Source organism: Arachis duranensis, chromosome 2 (assembly GCF_000817695.3).
Source record: "Arachis duranensis cultivar V14167 chromosome 2, aradu.V14167.gnm2.J7QH, whole genome shotgun sequence".
In the NCBI taxonomy this organism is placed as follows: Eukaryota; Viridiplantae; Streptophyta; class Magnoliopsida; order Fabales; family Fabaceae; genus Arachis; species Arachis duranensis.
The window spans coordinates 88,386,947-88,407,201 of NC_029773.3; the positions used below are offsets into that span (position 1 = coordinate 88,386,947).

General features: G+C 27.7%; 2 protein-coding genes across 12 annotated transcripts; both read right to left on the reverse strand.

Moving 5' to 3' along the window:
* Positions 1-7,180: 7,180 nt before the first annotated feature.
* LOC107475835 (gibberellin 2-beta-dioxygenase 2-like) lies at positions 7,181-10,606 on the reverse strand. Its single transcript, XM_052257961.1, has 5 exons — positions 10,583-10,606; positions 10,255-10,286; positions 9,249-9,644; positions 7,925-8,299; positions 7,181-7,436 (listed from the first exon to the last, which is right to left on the reverse strand). The coding sequence occupies exons 1-5, from the start codon at positions 10,604-10,606 to the stop codon at positions 7,181-7,183; spliced, it is 1,083 nt and encodes a 360-aa protein (XP_052113921.1).
* Positions 10,607-14,832: 4,226 nt separating this feature from the next.
* On the reverse strand, positions 14,833-19,040 carry LOC107475758 (uncharacterized). 11 transcript variants are annotated; one of them, XR_008005905.1, is made up of 8 exons: positions 18,677-19,040; positions 18,357-18,559; positions 17,919-18,096; positions 16,854-16,932; positions 16,121-16,174; positions 15,693-15,733; positions 15,395-15,503; positions 14,833-15,213 (listed from the first exon to the last, which is right to left on the reverse strand). XR_008005905.1 is itself a non-coding variant. In XM_052257300.1 (7 exons), the coding sequence occupies exons 2-6, from the start codon at positions 18,539-18,541 to the stop codon at positions 15,488-15,490; spliced, it is 318 nt and encodes a 105-aa protein (XP_052113260.1). In that variant the 5' UTR covers positions 18,542-18,559; positions 18,677-19,040; the 3' UTR covers positions 14,833-15,213; positions 15,395-15,487. The 11 variants fall into 11 exon arrangements, 6 of the variants coding, with proteins under 6 accessions (XP_052113260.1, XP_052113258.1, XP_052113259.1 ...); XR_008005904.1 differs by lacking the exon at positions 17,919-18,096 and having other exon boundaries at positions 15,693-15,730; XR_008005903.1 differs by lacking the exon at positions 17,919-18,096.
* Positions 19,041-20,255: the final 1,215 nt, after the last annotated feature.

The window sequence follows — 20,255 nt, forward strand, 5'->3', positions numbered from 1 at the left end:
ATAGCTATCGTAATTATTATAATTTTATGATATAATTATAATTAACATATTTTATCATAATTAAATATTAATTTGATATAATTATAATGAAAAATTTTTCCTAAAATAATATAATTATATATTATTTATGAACTAATTATAATACAATTAAAGATATTATTATATCATAATGTCTACTTACTATATTAATATAATATCAAAAGATACATGTTTTATTATTTTTTATAGATAAAATCGGTTTTTATTGGCAACTAAATTGTGCTTAGGACAATGAAAAACTATATATTTAGGTAGAGTTTTTTTTGTCAAATATAATAAAAATATCAATAAAAAAATAAAGAATAAAAATAAACTTAAATAATATACTTGACACCACTTTATTTTATTAATTATTAAATTATTTAAAAATAGTACATCCACGAAAAATAATCATAATATATAAATTGAGGCAATAATTTAAAATTCTCTAATTATAATTTAATCAAATACTAATATTAAAACCAAAATTACTTAAACAATATTGAATCTATTCTAGTCTTTAGTCACGTATAGTATAAAGTCATTCTCGTAACGACAACCAACTGAAATAATATCGTAAGTATCAACATTTAAAATTCGTACAAATTTAAAATTAATAGTACATCAACAGAGTTAAAAACACAACGAAAAGGATGACAAAAGTATTGAGAGTTTGGGACATTTATTTTGCAGCTCACAATAAAAATCTGAGGACACTTGCTGCAATAAGAGCAATTAAAAAAAAAGAAAAACAAAATCTGAATTGAACCAAATTGACCAATTTAGGATGGTGAATCTAATGAGAAATTATGCAACCAAACAATTATAATAATTTGATAAAAAAGGAGGATGAGTAAATTATAAATGTTAGATAATTAAAATTATTGATAAGTAGTTTAATAATGCATTAATAATTAAAATATCACAACTGATATTACAATTTTAATCGAATAATTAAAATTATAATAATTTACTCATCCTCCTTTAACCACATTCCATTAGGTTGGTCATAATAGGTGAGTAGATCCAACAATCATTCGGTAAAGTAGAAATTATTGCCCCTTCTTTGAACGCTTACATCCATGTAGTTGGAATCTGAATCAGTGAAGACAACTCGATGAGGTATTTTATAGATGTGATGCATTGTAAACGATTGTGGTAAAAGACAATTGAATTGGAACATTAGACGATAAGAACAACTTAGAGTAACAACAATTAATAAATTATTAAAAGAATAATATAATAGAATGAGTATATGAAAAATATTATAAAAAATTATAAATTGTACCTTAAAAGGATCAACTTCAATAAAAAATGAAGAATACATTCTTATTCTATGAAGTAGTAAAAAAAATACTAAATATAAAATTATGAGCTGACTCTCAAATTTAGATGTATGTACGACAGAAAAACACTATTTATAGACCTTAGTAAAACAAAAATAAATAGGTAAATTAATTACTATTAAGGCAATTTGTTATTATGTACAGTAATTACGCATTATAATTGATAAGTAGTTTAATAGTGCATTAAATATTGATTTGATATAATTATAATGAAGATATGTTCTTAAATTAGTATAATTATATATTATTCATTAAATATTAAATATAATATAATAATATAATTATAATAAATAATTTAGAATAGATGAAAAATTTTATTCGTTTTGGAGGGAAAACAGACTCACGAGAGAGTGACACGTCACCCTTATTAGCTCGGAAAAAACCCAGTTTTAGTATATTAAGTAGATTAATAGCATTATAAATTTTATAACATACATACATTTAAGTTGGTAGGTTATAGTTTTATTAAAGTTCAATTTTAACAAAATTTGGTATAATTAATTTTAATAATGGTGATTATAGTTAAGTGGTTGGATAAATAAACATAATTGTTTAAACTTCATTTATCTTAACTCCTTTTATAATCTTACTTTACAATCAAACTTTTATTACATTTTTTCATTTTATGTATACTTCATATTATAAAAATATTTTTTCAAACATAATCATAATATTTTCAATTAATATTTTAAATTTAAATTCTCAAACAAAAATAAATTTATGTAAAAAATATTTTTCTATTTGACTGACTTCACTTCACGCATACTTATTTAATCTTAGCATTGTTTGTACTATTTTAATTTAGTTTTTATCTTTAGTAAATATTCTCTTAATAATGAGTATTAATTATTGAAAATTACTTTCATACTAATTATATTTAAATACTTAATTCAAATTAAATTTGTTTACTATGATTATGCCATATTATATTTATAGAATATCCAAAAATATAATATATAAATACTATTGAACATTTATTATCAAATGACCAATTTACTAGAACAAGCACGTCAGGGAAGTGATATTTCTTTCTAATCAGTACTGATATAAGACAATGCCATTACTTAATTATTGGTAGAGTGCTATACCATACGTTTTATACAACAAACGTGTCACAATAGAGGTCACACAAGAGTTAATTTCCCAGTTCAGTTTTTTATCTCGTTCTTTATGGCCCAGATTGTTTAACGAAGTAGGCCAGAAGAACATAAAAGAACCAGTACAGAGAAAAAGTTAATAATTATAACACAAGGACACCCTTATCATGAAAACAACTATTTGAAGATAGCATTTTTATCATGCTTGAGTTTCTCATCCTCTTTTATTTATTTAATCTTTTCACAACAAATCCTAATGGTGTAATGATGTCTCAATTAAAGATAGCCCCCCTCACATGAATACGATACCAGCTGAAAACTTTATGCCCATAAACATAAGAGACATTTTTGGACACAACTAAAAAAAAAATCCAAGGAATAATGAGCTAGTGTATTCTATGAGGTATCCTACATTCCTATATATGCAAGGAAAGGTAGAACTTCCCAGTTTCCAGTTACAGGATTTTCTAATATCCTTCCACAAAGTTACACAATATTTAACATGAACATTTATATAAACAAAAGAAATTAAACGCAAGTACTCATCACAAACCTTTGAGTCTTCATGATCCCAGCGCATTGATTTCTGCAACAAAAGAAGAAAATAGTCCTTAGAATGAAGCAGTCATCAAATTGATGTTCAAATGAGCAAAATCCAACTCTGAGGAAGTTAGTTAATGACATTCACATGTATATACACTTGACATGTTATTCACTAAAAACTAAAATGGACTAAGAAAAAGAAAAATCACAATATCCACTCCATCCCAGTCAACAGACGCATTGAACTCACTAATTGCATGCGAATGGATAATAACAAGAAATAATAATCCTTCTAACAGTAAAATTAATCTAACACTACAGATAATTTTCAGTAGAATAGCTGCTTTGATGAATACACACATAAAGACATAAATTAGAAAGTCGACAGACCCTCTATCGAATTCTCCTTGCAAAAACTACTCTCAGACAAAGGATTATATGAATATCTGTACCCCATGAACAAAAAACCCCGATGAAAAAAAAAAAGAGGTGCATATAGAAATTGTGAAAAGCTAAACAACAGCCTGTTCCTAAAAATAGTAAGTGTGAAAATAGAAACAACGAAAGTGGAACCTACTTGCAATTCAAGCTGAAATTTAACTAAACAAAAAAAGAACAGAATAAAGAGCATAAATTACAGTATTGAAGTTGCAGAACCTTCTTCAAAGCAGGGGCGCCATAAAAGCATGGTCATTGATCTTTTTTGCCACGCTTTTGAAGCGTAACAATAAAAAACGTGACCAAATTTCTATTCAAATGCTACCCTCACAAAAGCGTAGCAAAAAAAAAGCGTGGCCATAGACTTTTTTCTTATAGTGTAAGAATTTGTAATGCCATCTTTATTTGAAAATATCAATCACGTAAATTTTTTTTTAATTCATATCTTGAAACTTTTGGAAATAAATTGAGGAGATTGACGGCAAATGTTTTAGAGATGTGAAGAAAAATGATTTTATAATAAAAATAAATTATCATTATTTATATTATATTAAATATTTTATTTGACTTTAAGATATTGAGTAATATTATAAACTTACCTTTTTTTTAAACGGTATAATTCATGAAGATCAAGTTACAAGAGCCCTTATTTTCTGGGTTTAACCCAAGTAGTGAAATATAAGAATTCATAAAGTGAGTGTGACTAAGTCTGTGTTAATGTTAGTGTAAGACCAAAACATGGATATGCATTCGTATTGTTATGAATATTAGTGACACATTAATGGTATAGATAAAGATAATATCAAATTGTCAAAATATGAATCTTTTAGATATGTTATTTATAATTTTGTTTGTTTCGAATTATTTGATGGGACATGAGAGTTTTAGAGACAAATTTTATATCCAATCAATTATAGATCGAAAAGTTAATGCATGAAATAAAATGAATAAACAGAATATTTTGTATATGTTCTCATATGAGACTTATGCCATAAAATTAATGAATTTATAACTAATTAGTTTTGATATTTTTTTGTTCAGGCCCTATCTAATGGAATTTACAAGAGTTGCATGTAGAGGAGAACATCACTTGTTTTCTTTTAAAGTCTAAATGCAAAGTAGTGACTGCTCCAAAAGAACTTATCAATAATGAGAATCCAAGAATGTATCTAGATTTCACATGGCCAAGAGTGTATTTAGATTTAAGGAGAAACTTGGGTTAGTTTTCTGCTATGGAACAACTAAAACAGTAAATGATAATAAAGTTATATAGTTTTGGGTTGATATTATTAAGAATATGGGTTATAATTTTCAATCGATTGAGTTATGCAAAAACCATGCTTCCTTGCAATTTTCAATCAATTGAGTTATAATTCAATTGATTGGTTTGATAGTCCAATTGATTGGTTTTCAAGGAAACACGATTTTATGATTCCTCACGAACGTCAGGGATCAAATTTAATTTTTTAATCTATTGGAATAGCCAAAAAATTTATTAAGATCAATGGAAAATCTAATTCGTTATTGTTTTTGTTCTTGATTGTTAATAAACATGATAAATTTATGATAAAATAATTATTTATAAAATAAAAAATTATTTTTATAATTAAATAAAATATATGGGGTTAATTTGTAATTAAATTAAAAAAATGACTATTTAGCAGTTATTAAAAAAACTTAAAAAATATGTTTTGTTATGGGACCATTTAATGGTCCAAACGTTCTTGGACCACCGAATCCGGTGCCTATTTGAATTCTTTAACATGCTTTAATTACGGAAGAAAGGATATCTATTTAGTATTTTAAGCAATTTAAATTCTTCTATAATAAACTTTATACTGTATATGTGAATAAATTAAATAGTTTTGATGATTTTAAAATTTGATTATGAAAATTCAAATTAAGGTTCGAGCTTTAGAGTTTTGTATATTAACCTAAGCAAATTAAGCGGAATGATTGAAGGTGACAAATTGAGCTCAGATGAACGGCACATAGTGTCTCTAAGGCAGGTAGAACTGTAAGTGAAGGTTGAGTGAATGAATGCTAAAGCAAATATAGAGAAATTTTGAGCAGATTTACTTTCCATTAAAATCTCAGAATGTGGTGATTTCAAAAAAGAAATGAAATATTGGTCTAAATTTACTTACGAAGATGGTGTTATGATATCATAATAAAATTGAAAGAGTACATAAAGATTATGTAGAAATAAAAAGTGAAATACAATAAATCTATATTTGGTCCGGAAGAAGATTAAACCTTTGAGTCATGTAGATTTATTTTTTTAAAAAATTTACACGTGTATTTGTCACTTAAATTTTGAACACTAAAAAATATGTAATTGTCTTTATTAATTTTATACAGAACTCATATTTTTTTAATAGATCAAACTAAATAATAAAAAGACAGATAAATATCAACTTATTATGGGTATACAAGTTTATGGAGTATCATATGCAAAGGATTTCATTTTAAAAAATGAATCTAACCTTTTATTATTACATGGCGAAAATTAAAACTTATATAAAAAACAACAATAATTTACAATAAAGTTGTTATAGATATTTTTAAATAATTACATCCATATTAGTTTCTTATGTAATATTTTTAATATTTTCTTTTTTACACTAAATTAATCTTAATATTCAAGGCCTTCAAATAAATAAGTACAATTCTTTCATTCAAATAACACAATTTTTTTATTGAATTTTAATTGTGTTTGAATTTTTTTTAAATGAATGTTGAATATTCAAATTATACTCAAATGGTATATTCAAATAAACTAGAACAACAAAATTTTCATAAATATTTAATAGATACAAGACAAACAATTTTGTATTATTTAGCTAACATAATTAATAATTTATTTTATATTATATACTATAAATTTATACTTGATCATATATTCTTTTCTAAATTACAATTAATCTTTAGTTATTATTTGAATCTACTATTAAATGCCTCATATATAATGAATAAAAAATTAAAAAAAATTATATAAAAACATATAATAGTAGATTTTATATTTTTAAGCAGCACCGAATCCACTTAAAATTTTTTATGATTTTAAAGAGATCTTAATCTTAAAAAAAATATGTGCAAATTTGTAGAGTTTTATCATATTACTGCAAGTTGTCAAAAAAAATTTTATGGTAGTAATTTTTGTTTGGAAAGTATGAGTTTTTTATTTTAACTTTTAAGTACAAATTAAATTGAAATTTGGTTCTTTAAAAATAATTTTTTTATTTTCGTGTTGGTATTTATATTTATTTAATGTATCATGTTCTAATTGCTATGCAGAAAGTAATTTTATGCTCTAATTCATCATACATAAAAGTATTTATAGACAAAAAATGTTGATATAAATGTGACTTTACAAAATTGATTATGATTAAAAATTATATTAATGTAATATAATTTATGTTGAGATATTTTTTGCACTAAATATTAACGTTAGTCAAAATCATATTGAAGTGTAACTTATAATTCATTTAAAAATAATCAATGAAACAGATTTTAACATACACATTTTTTTTAATTAGATGTTAATATGGGCAAAAAAAAATTAAGATCAGATTATTAGATCTCTGTAAATATAGGCTAGAACAATCATATATATTGAATAATAGATTTTTATTCACAAAAATTTTTTAAGATTAAAAATAATTATTAATATTAACGAACATACACTAATAAATTTTTACAATTAATCTACATTTGGCCTTATGCCCGGGTTTTACACTAGTCATTATGAACCTTAAACGGGTCAAGCCTAGAGTCCCCAAGTCTACAAGAGTACATAGCTTTTTTGTAATCATCCCATGTGAAGGGCTTATATCGACTTGGGTTTTGTGGTGGTTTCACCATCTCTGGCAGCGGAGTGATCAAGCAGTTTAATGGGGGTGCTCCGAAGTACATTATTGAGGTTCTTGTCTTCAATGAGTCAGTAATCAGCACCCTGTGTCTCACGCTTGTAAATCTTTCGTTTGAAAAAAACCTTCATTCATGTAATCATATTTAGTCATTCATAAATAAATGGCATAATAATTTATCACTCTATATTTTCATGCACGTTACACCAATTAATATAAATAGAATTTAACTATGAAATGTCCTTAGAAAGAAAAGGAATTTTTCATTGAAAAACAAAAATGTTGGAGGTTGAAAAATAGTGTTTTTATTTTATGCTTCCTTACCTAAACACCAACTTAAGAATATTCATTTAACAATGTAATTTGTTGTCTTTATGTAAAGTTTATGTAAAGTTTATATTTGAAAATGCTTAATTTTTATTTTTTCAATTAATTGATGTGGTCTTTTACCATATATTTTTTAAATAGGACAAAAACAATAAAAAAATATTAAATGATTAAACATCACACATAACAATGTCAATAAAAAAATTGAGAGGATTATTTTTGAAAGGTACACATTTGCCCCATTAAATAAGATTTGATAGATATTGAAGTTATGGTGAGAAGAAACAAAACTTGGAGGGCATCGCCGACCAATGCGAAGAAGTTATGCGGGTCAGGAGGGACAGTGAACCAGATGCCGTCGTGGGTGGTGGCCTGGAGGCCGGCGACGTCGTTGAAGCGCATGATGGTGAGGATCTGAGGGTCAGAGTGTTCCCCAAAGCCAATGGTATTGTTGGTGTTACCAGTAGCACATGGGTCCATCTCCGAATCCGTAGTCATGCTGGGAGGGTAGTGATTGATCCTCAGCAATGAGTCACTTTCTACGTCTTTGATTAGTTTGCTAAGTGCAAATTTATCTTGGACTCCCAAACCCTCTACCACAAGATTAAGAATCTCGCATGCTACTCCTTTAGCTCCTTCTATGTAATTATTTACAGCACCGCTGCAATTCATCGATCAATTTTCACATTAAGCCAATAATAACTTTCACTTTTTGCCTAAAAAAAATTATCATTTAAACCTTAAATAAAATGTGTTATAGATAAGGAAAATATTAGGTGATTAATATTTTTATTTTATATTTGGATTAATATTAGTTTATTTTCTATTTTTTTACACTAAAAGTGTTGATTTCATAGTATTTTCAATTTTTCATGTGTTATATTAAATAATGGGTAATGATATCTATATAAATTTAAAATTTTATCAAGCAAAAGAAATCATTTTTCAACCACATGCATATTGTATTATTGTAGTAAAAAGAGTATAAATGTACGATTGAAAAGAAAGTTTGCTAACCCTTTGTTTGTTAACAAAGTTGCCATTTAATAGAAATATCATTCCTCATAAATAATGGACATCACATCAAAATACATAAGTGATAAAGCATATGTTGGTAAAGAGTTTTTTATAGCTTAAATATTGAATTGAAAAACATTTTCTTAACCCAAAAGGCAGGCTATATGTATAGCTAGGTTTAATGGCTTATGGTAAACCTTTAATAATGTAGAAATTAAAATATAAATTAAATTAAGAAAAAAAGTCGGAGAATAACTCATTATTTAATTAGTAAGCTATAAAAGTACTATAACACCTTCAGTAGGTTAATTAAATTGCTGATAAATAATTGATTTATTAGCTGGTTGTTATATATATATGTATATATATATAAGGTCAACATTACACTATGTGTGGATCGGAAGTGAAAAACATTGATCAATTAGAGTGGCTTTTATTAACTAATTTCAACGGGTAACAGTCTTTATCACGTATGTGCGTGTATAATCAATATATAGTGTATAATTGTCTGTACATCAAAATTAGACATACTTATAAATACAATGCATATAAGATTTTGACCTAATTTTAAAATGAGGTGAGGACATAGATACCTGAACTTGTTTGGATGATTGGAGATGGATTTGGAAGATTCAGAAATGAATTGAGGATTGGTGGGAAAAAGAAGATACTCAAGTTCACCAACATCGCCATTGTTGCCAATGTTCTTGCATCCATAGCCAAAAGGCTTAGCTTGTTGCTTCTCCGAGTTGCTTTTGGCAAAGAACTCAGCACCTTCCTCTTCCATTCTTACAACCACCTCTCTTGGAACATTATGATTAACAACTTTGAAAATTCCAAATTCCTCACAAGCCTTCACCACTTGTTTGGACAATTCTATCCTATTTTTCATGGATAGATCAATTGTTGGAATTTCCATGGTTGTTTCTTCTTTTGTTTTCTGTCCTAGTTTGTCTTGCTTTTTGTGGAGCAAGAGTGGTTCACAGTACCTACAAGATCCAAGTATTTATTCTTTTAGCAAGAAAGATACTAGCTGAAGACCCATGCATGCAGTTGCACAGAATCATACAATTTATCATATCTAAAAATAAATTTTATCTATAATATTTTTACTTTGTAATAGTAGTAAATTTTATTCAACTATATTTTATCTATACCATCAGTGTTATTATCACCGCCCCACCCCCACCGTATATTAAATCCAATTTTATATACATTAACATTAAATTTATTATGTCCATATGATCATATCCCGAATATTCAGTATCATTTTTTTTTAATTTATCATATCCTAGAATTCGGATACTTATGTTTTTAATGATTTTTTTACCTGTATATTTGGAATGTGTAGTAATGTGTATTTAAAATAGTAAATTGTCTCCATATTATAGTTTTGATAAATATTATATTTATTTAATTTGAATAATTAAAAAAAACCAAATATATGAGAAAAGAAAGTTTTTTAACATTTCATAATAAAAGAGAAAAATGTCAATTTTTTTTCCAAAAGTTATGATATTTGTCAATAAATACACAAGTAGCAAAATTTAAGGATCTAAAATAAAATAAAAGTAACTTCTTGTTTCAGAAAAATTTAACCATTGAAACAAAATTGCTTGGAACAGTAATGTCTGATTCACAGAAAATACAACAATCACCTATTCAATGAAATATAAATCATTCCATTCTTTTTTTTTTTCCCAAGAAGAAAACGAAAGATTATCATGAAATAAGACAAAGTATCTTAACTCACCTATCCACAAATTAGTAAACACACCATGTTCTTTGTTTTCTCTCTAATAAAAAATCCAAAATAAATTCTTACTCTTTAACATTTTTCTAAAATAAAGAAAATACACCGTCCTACTCTATTTTTTATTTAGATTCATTTCCCCATTTTGATTTGATCAATAAATGCTGGGCATACTTTTCCCCTGGATTTCAGCTCCATTATTGTATACGTGATTGATATAGTGTTACTTACTCACGTCTGATGAATTTGAAAAATGTTTTATGAATTTAAAAAATCAAAAAATAAATCTATACAACATACTAAATCATAAAATGAAAACTCCTAAATCTTAAACTCAAATATTAAATAAAGTATTAGATATGGAGCAAAAGATATCGTCTTGAAGAATATTAGGCAACAACTCAAAGCATTAGATAAAAATTCAAAACCAACTTACAGTTAATCACAGTGAATATAAAAGAAAAAGAATGCGAAGCCAACAGAGGGAGGAGCTTGGGAGGGTTGAGTGGTGTTTTTGTCTGTGTCTGTGTCTGTGTTTGTCTAACAACTACTCTTCTTGTTGCAAAGGTGTGGTTCTTATTAGAGGAATGAATAGGAATAATGAAGCTCCTTCTCAAGTTGTTATGGGAGGAGTTGAGTTGGAGGAGTGACATGTTTATAGGAAGTATATATATAGAGGAGGAAAGGCTAGGGTGGTATCTATTATGCACCCTCCGCAGATATTATACACTATTACTCTTGTTAGTTTGTTGCTTGCATGAGTTGCATGAAAGGATCATCACCAAACTCATCATATCATATGGCAGTGGCGGAGTTTTGTGAGGGCAAGGGGTGGTCATGGCCCCAAAGTTTTTGTAAAAATATTAGTAATTTTACTTAAAAAAAATAAAATTAGTTTATTTGATTAAATTGATATATTTTCAAGTTTTAACTTATGTATTTGAGTTTTATGTCCATCTTCAGCATTCTTTTAAACTTTTTACTTTATTCTATTTGACATAACAAATAGTATATCTTTAAATTAACAATAAATAACATATCTTTAAATCAACATTACAAATTAAATATCATTATAGAATTAACACTAAATTATATTTAGCTTCACATATAGTTTCATGCATTATTTTATTTTTAGAATAATAAAAATTATAATATAACTAGTAGTAATATCATATCATTAACAAAAAGTTATTATTTTATTTTTAAATCAACTTTACAAATTTAATGCCATTATAGTATAACACTATTTACATTAATAAATTTTGATATTTTTATTTTATTAGAAATTTAAGACTTTGTTTTGTTGTATTATATTATTTAATTTGTAATAAAAATAATAATTAAAATAATTAATCTTGAGACTTTTGAGAGATAAATATTATCAAAAGTGAAATCAAATTTTTAAAATGTTAAAAAAATTATAAGTTATAATTAATTTTATATAATTTAAATATTAATTTTGTTTGTCATTAATCAAAGGCCTCGCCTCCTACTGCCCCAACGAGTGAGCCATACTTTACCTCCATCGAACGCCATTGTCCCGTATCTGGCTGAGGCCGGATTCAGCGACATCGTGCCACACAGGAATTTTACTTTTGACAATTTCCTCCCCTCCAAAAAAAGTTTTCAATCTCTGCCACTGCATATGGAGATTCCTATAATGGTTTAGTATAAATACTAAATACTTATATTAATTCATGATTTGTTGATCAATACTAATGAACAGTAGTACACCAATTATTTTTGATACAACGTAGTACACTAATTATTTTGCTACGTGTCGATACCCCTTTTATATATGGATATTAGATTCTCTGTACGTGTCGAGTTTTACTCATAGCCCAACCAAACATAATCCCATTTTTCTTATAAGATCATCATTTTGACCAGTCATCACATCTATATGTCCATTTTCAAAGCCCCATTCAAGTAATTAATTACTTTGGAATTTATCTGGTCCCGCCAATTTAATGTAAAATATTATTAATTACACCTATTATATTATCGTTAATGGCATTCATTTTCAGTACAACATATGGTGGTTAACATTAACAAATAAAATAAATTTAAATTAGTCTAATAATTAATTTATTAATCTATTTAAATAAATATTATAACATTTAAATTTTATCTTATATATATAATAATTTATTAGTCAATAACAAATTTTTATATGAACATCAAATTTTTAACAAATTAATTCTTATAAAGTATAAATTAATTTTTATATAAACCAAAAATTTATGAACAATTTATTTTTAAAATTACAAATATCAATTCTGCTAAAGAATTAATTAGAAGTGTAGTCAATTAGAACTAACTAATTAAAAAATAAGAAAATTAATATAAAAAAATAAAATAATTTTTTACTGTTTTAATTTTTCAAATTTTAAAATTAAGAATATAAAAAATTGACTTGAGTTGACTTATGTTATAGTTAGCTCTCTCTATTTTTTTTATATGTGTATAAAAAAAATTGACAATACTATTTTTAATTAGTGCTAAGTAATATGAATATGAGTAGTATAAAAAATTAATCTCGTATTAAAAAATTATAGTAAATAAATAATCTATAAAACAAAAATTGTATTAATTTAATGTGTTAAACTTTTAAGTTGACATGATATGGTGTCTTTTTGTGTTATATTTTTTTATTTAGTTCCTCCTTAATAAAATCTCTTCAGTGATGAAGAATTTTTCAAGTTATTTAAAAAAATAAAATGACTAAATATTATAAAGTATAAATTTTTTATTTAACAATGATTTTTATAAAAAAAATTATATGAATAAAAAGTTATTATTTGTAATTTTAGTAGTGTCACTTCATTATGTGTATATATATATAATAAAATCGATCTTCGATTTAAATCTTAAAATTTAAAAAATCTTTTTATATTTTTTTTAGAAAAAAACCAACAAATTATGAGTACACTACTAAAAAAACTAATCTTAATATTCCAAACTACTGTTGAATATATAAGCATCAGGCTTTATATATATTTTTTTCTAAAATTTGTATAGAGGCAACGATTTATATAAAGAGGCTTGCTACACATACAAGTCTTTTTGACTTACAAGTTTTACAAGTTGCTACACATTAGAGTCTTTTAATGCGTTATTTAGTTTCCAAAGCGCTACACTCACCGTGAATTATGAACGACTCCTCTTCCTCTTCCCCTTCCTCTTCCTCTTCCTCTTCCTCTTCTTCACTCACCGTGGATTATGAACAACTTCTTCTTCTTCTTCTTCTTCTTCTTCCTCCTCCTCCATGTATTTCTTCGTTATTCTCTTTGCCTTTTCATTAGTTGTTTTATTTGCGTTTATTACACCTTTTCATTAGTTGTTTTACTTGCATTTATTACTGGTATTCTTGCTTCTTTTTTTTCGATTTTCATGGTTTCTGAAATCAAACTTTGAAATCGTTTTGAAAATAATAGAACTTCAGAAATACACCAAAACGATTATAGAAATACACCCAAACAATTACAGAAATACACCCAAACGATATTTCTTCGTTATTCTCTTTGCCTTTTCATTAGTTGTTTTACTCGTTTATTACTGGTATTCTTACTTCTTTTTTTTCGATTTTCATGGTTTCTGAAATCAAGCTTTGAAATCGTTTTGAAAATAATGAAACTTCAGAAATACACCCAAACGATTACAGAAATACACCCAAAGGACACTTTATGCATAATTCAGAACACTTTCTCTTTCTCCTCCTCATATTCTGCTGCTTCTTCTTCTTCAAAAATGATTTCAGAGCTTGATATCAAAAAATAATGGAAATCAAGAATAACGAAAAAAGAAAACAAAGAAAAAAGTACGTAAATGAAGAACGAGAAAGAGAAGGCAAAAAACGAAAGAAAAGAAGAAGAAGAAGAAGAGGAGGAAGAGGAAGAAGAATGTGCAGCAAAAAGAAGAAGACGGTGCAGTAAAATTGTGCAATAAGGGTTGAAGAAGGAGAAAAGGAGAAAGAGAAAGTAAGAAACGAAAAAAAAAAAAGAAGAGGAGGAAGAGGAAGAAGAACGTGCAGTAACGTTCAAGCGCGTTAATATAATAACTTGTAAAGACTTGTATAAAAAAATACTTGTATATGAAAAATTTCTCTTATATAAAAAATGGGAGGACAAAATTAGTCCTTTCTAATTCAGTACAATCTGATCATTTTTAGTCATTTAGTTTTATTAAATAATTTACCCTTATAAATATGAATAATTATTCGAACATTTTTTCTTAGAAATATATTGGTAGACGTATATGTATAAAAGAATCATTATATGCTCTCTGTTCTCTGTGTACACGTGTTATATGAATAGGAATCTAAGTAGCAATAATAGAATAAAGTAACAAACCCTCGACATTTGGAAAAAGATCTCACTATGGTGTAGAAGTTTATATTATTATACACATGTAAAAAACACATGTTATTTAATCTTTTTTTATAGATGATTCCAATATATTTCCTCCATATATTATTTGACAGGTGAGGTCAAGATTTGGGAGGCAAAAACTGACGGCTACTAGGTGGTCAGATGCCATAGGAAATTAATTAAAAAGATTGCAGTAGATATTAACATTAATTTATTAAATAGTAATTGTTTTTCTAACAAAACAGCAACTGTCCTCCCTCTGTGTACTTTTGCCGCTGTTTTTGACCAATTTTTTTTATCATTTTCCAAATCTACAGGGTTGTCCTTCCTCTGTAACTTTGGATTGTGTGTAATAGCCGCCTTTTTTGACCCTTTTCCAAAGGCCATTGCTACGGTGCTTCCTTCCGCAGGTGTGTGGTTGGGAAAAAAGCGTGTCTAAAACCAAAGGAAATCAACAAAAAAATCGAATCCAGAATGAGGGAAAAAAAACAAACTTGAAAGTGACCAAAAAAAGAATTAGAAGATGCAATTAAACCACAATGAGTAATAAAAACAGAAGTGTTAAACAGTGAAATAAGGGTGGGCGAAAAAAAGAAAAAGGACCTGAAACACAAACCTCATATCTAAAAAGAGAGCCACCAAGGGAGTGAATGCGAAATAACATGATAGAATCGGTGTTCATAAAGATGAGTCCTTTTCGTAGGCTCTCCTACCACTCTTCCTGCCTGTGTGACAAGTTTCATTGCAAATAAAAACTTATTAAATTCAAGACTATATATGCCAAAAAACAGCAGGTTTAAGCCAAGATACTGTAAACATCAAAGATAACATAACTCTAAAGGGAAATACTTTGCCACTTTGATAATATAAAAATAAAATATTTTTATTTTCTAAAATTAAAAAAACCATCTTACTTAACTTCGCCAAAAACCATCTTCTCTGAACCCAAAAGCTGCTGCACAGTTAAAGAACGGGTAACTAAAAAAAAAAAGGCAACAAAACCAAATTTGACTCTCAATCACTTTGCATGTAAAATCTTCGGGGAAAAAAATTAAATTAAATGTTAATGATAATTGCAAAATCAACATGGACCTCACATACAAATAAGAATCCCATTAGTTATCCCCACATAAACAAAAAAAGGAAAAGAAAAAACGAATATTTGAAAACATTAATTAGGGGTGCATACTTGAGTTCATATTTGCTTCCTTCAAAGCACACAAGTCACAATAATGCAATTAAAAGGAAGCACAAATACAAAATACACTTTACCCTAATACACACTCAGCTTACAAAATAACCACGAATAACCTACAACAAAACAACAACCCACCCTACTTACCTGGATCGGGTATGTTCAACTGGCCTTTCCAATTTCTGACTTTGATAATATGAGCTGCAACCAACCACCAATGAAATTAGATTAGTTTCTTTGGGGATAAATTGAAGATAACAAAAATGAAGTTGCAACCACTGAAAATAATATACAAACCATATTGTGGAGATCAGAGTTGAATCCCTAGGATTTGCGAAACATGGTGAGAGAAAAATTGTCCAAAAAGCTTTGCGTAAAATAATATTCTAATTGATTTTAATACACTTATGAACTTTCCCATATCAGGAAAAATTTTTTTTCAAAACCACACAAAACAACACACAAATATAATTTAAGTAAAAATATGCAAGAAAAAATATCACATAACTTGCTCCTTCTTCCAAGCCAACAGCTCCTTGACAATTGAAAAAGAGGGGATAAAAAATAAAAAAGTATTTTAAATAGCTTCCAAATAAAACTCGAGTGTTGTACACTTATATATAAATAAGGCACAAAGGTAAGTTTGACTCTCAAGACAAAAAAAGGGCACAAAGGTGAATTTGACACTCAATTTGGTTGTGACAAATAACGTCAGAAAAACATAAAAAAAGAAAAAAAAACAGTAGTAAGGAAACAGGTAACGACTTCTCAACATACAAAATGAGGAAGGCAGCAATTGAAATTGAACCGTATCAAGCCACAAAGGTGAAAAATAAAATTTAAAATAACAAAACAGAATAATATGAATGAAGAGTCATACCTAGTAGAGCCACTGCCGCCACTGCCGCCACTGCAAACACCAGAGCAGACCATCAAAAGCAAATCGTCATCCATCACGCCTATCACTCATAAAAGAGGGAAAACAAAATATGCATTGATACAATAAGTACCCAAGAAAATAAAAAAAAAGATCAGAGAAACAACAAAGAATAAAATAAAGGAATCCAGCAGTTGAAATTACACCATACAGATTTTTAAAGAATTTTTCACTGTTTTAACACAATAGTTTTTCGAACTTGAATGCATAAATTGATCAAATTGAAACCGTACTTGTTCACTTATTTTGAAAAGCTTTTAGCATATTCAAACTCAAGATTAAAAATCCGAAGAATACACCCAAACTTATAACAAAGAACAAAAAGAATCTTGAAATCTTTGAATGAGAAAATATCAAAAACTGAAATTTGAAAGCATGTCATTTCATTAATTAGGCAGTATCCAATTCAAGTGACTAATCAAAGCCACTAAGTTTTTGTTAAACCGATTTGAACTCACAAATACTACACTTGGTGTTATTGTAATTATTCCAGCATTTTCGGCTCGGAATAAAATCTACAAACAACAAAAGAAAACCGAGAACACAGAGTCAAACACAATTTCAGAATTTTCACACCCGGAAAAAAGGGTCCAAATCATTAACCAAAAGTAAGAACAAATTATACAGAAATTTGAGACCTTCTTATGAGTACAAATTTATTTGAGAAACTTTAAAGCATGTCATTTCTAGCACCTTAAATCAGTTAGGAAATTGAAGATATTTTAGAATTTTCACATACAAATAAAAGCCCCAAAGAACACACTAAAACTGATAACAAATAAGATAAGGAAATATCAACACTTACACTCCACACATGTGTAGTAGTAAACTCAATTTATGTTTCTAGTCAACATCATATAAAACTTTTAGTTAAAGCCAAGTTCAAAAAGCATCTGAACCAGCATGATTAAATCTGTGCATTGAACAGTTATTATCCAATTCAAATTACTAAAATTTTGCTATACAAACTTATTCAACAAAACTATCAAAATAGCTATAATAACTAACTTCTTTATCCATTATCAGAAGCCGAAGAAAAGCATGTTATTCATTCTCCTCCCTATGATCAATTAAAATCCACATTCTGATGATTTTGAGTGTTATCTTCCAACATTCCTTCCAGGGGTGAGATTAGAGAAGAGCTTTTCTGAATCAGTTGACACTAAGCATAGTTCATTTGTTTCATCTATCACACAAGCAGCAATACAAACAAAACCACCCAATTTTCAGAAGGAAATCACAAGGGAATGGATAAACAGGACCAAAAACAATTACTGTTACTGGAACACAACATCTTATATCAAAACAAAAAACCCAATTTTCAAAACAGAATCAGAAAAGAACACCCAAACAGGGCAAAAACAAATCCTGTTAATTGAAAGGAAACTTGAGTATCAAAGTAAACAAATATTAAAGAATCTGAAACAAGTCATAACCACTACATACCTACACCACATGATGGAAGGGGACAGAGAAAGGACAGGGCCGCCGTAAAAATTCCCACCTAACTTGTTGTTTCCCAAGATAAGAGAGAGGCAGAGTGACATGAACCCTAGGCTGATTTCCTCTTGAGAACTACCACCGATCTTTAAATGAATCTGACAAATCAGACCAAAATAATTTGTTCCCATGATCCTTTTCCATGAACCCTAATCACACAGGCAGTTATATCAAAGAGAGAGATCAAGAAATAGATGATAGGCATAATATTGAATAAAAAGATGGAAGAAGACAAGGTTTGAATTCGAGGGATAGGGAGCCATTACCAATCGACAATGAAGACGCTTGAAAAGATGATGATTGGACCTTTGTAACTGCAACCGCCGTTGCCGAGGAAGTGGGATGCGATTCCTCAGTTGCCTTGAAGCAAGCCGCAGGGATAATGCTCTTCGTGAGCATGTGAAGCCCGCAACAGAGATCTCAGTCTCTCAGCATCTCTCCGCTTAGCTCGATGGGTTAGGGTTTCCAGATAGAGGTTGACAAAAACGGAAATGAGAATTTGGGAGACAGGGAGAGCGATAAACAGAGCGTGAATGGCCAAAGATTATCCAGAGCAGGAGGAGTGAGTTGGCTATCAATGAAAAAAAGAAGGGGAAGGTTGGATTTAGGGTTTCAAAAGAAAAACAGAGAGGACGGTTTTAACCAAACCTCCCCCCGCATCATAAGAAATCTTCTCAGGTACTCAGACGGATTTAAATATTTAATTTAAATTTTGAACTAAATTGATAAGCTATTTACAAGGAATAACAATTTCATTTTATCGCTTAAATATAATTTTCAAAACATATTTCTATACATAATTATGTCAAAAAAACATTATTAGTATGGAGACAATTTAACCTATTTTACTTCAATAATTAGACCCCTAAACAACAAAAGTGTTTTCCGAAAAAAATAAGAAAAATAGAAGACAAGAATTTGTATAAGGAAAAAAAATAAAAATTTCATAAAAAATAATTATATACACGGAAAAAAATAAGAATTTGTACAAGGAAATTTTTGTTTAATTTTAAATTTTTCCTTTATTTTGACAATGATTTAAATTTAGAAAAATCAAAAATAAAAATATTGTTAAAATATAAAACATTGTGGTCTTTTTTAAAATTTTGTAACATTTTAAAGAGTTAATAAATATTGTATCGTTATAAGCACAAAAAAAATATTATATAATTACTAAAAGGATTTATAATAATAATTTACATATTTATATGAATATACATCGTTAACAACTTAATATTTAGTTGTATGAATATAAATAATGAAAATAATAAAACATAAAAGTTACTATTTACATTACAAATTTAAAAAATATATATTTGGAATCAAATTTTTGTATTGACATTAAATATCTATATTTATTATTATTATTATTATTATTATTATTTAGGTCCGTATCATATTTTTTTTCCTACTCCATATATAATCCATGACTTTATTATCATATTCTATCAATCACACAATATTCAAACCAAACAAAAAGTAAGCCAAAACATCATATATCCAAAAATTCTCTGAGACAGCAAAAAAAAAGGCCAACAAATTAATTATAGAATTACCAATTATTAATCACCAACACCTCCCAACTCTTCTGATAGTTTCTGCCACTTCTGCGAATGCAGCAGGATTTTTCGCAGTGATACAACACGCGTCTATCCCTAATGTAGCCACATCGTCTCAGCAAGTGCGAAAAAAGTTTTCATTCAACACAGTAGCACGACCCAACAAGTAAACATTCAAGTTAATAGATTTCCATCATGTAACATAAACAATATCGTTTTCATGGACAACGCGTTTTAATACAAGGGGGCCAACGATAAAAGAGTTGGCTGCCACTAACACAATCCA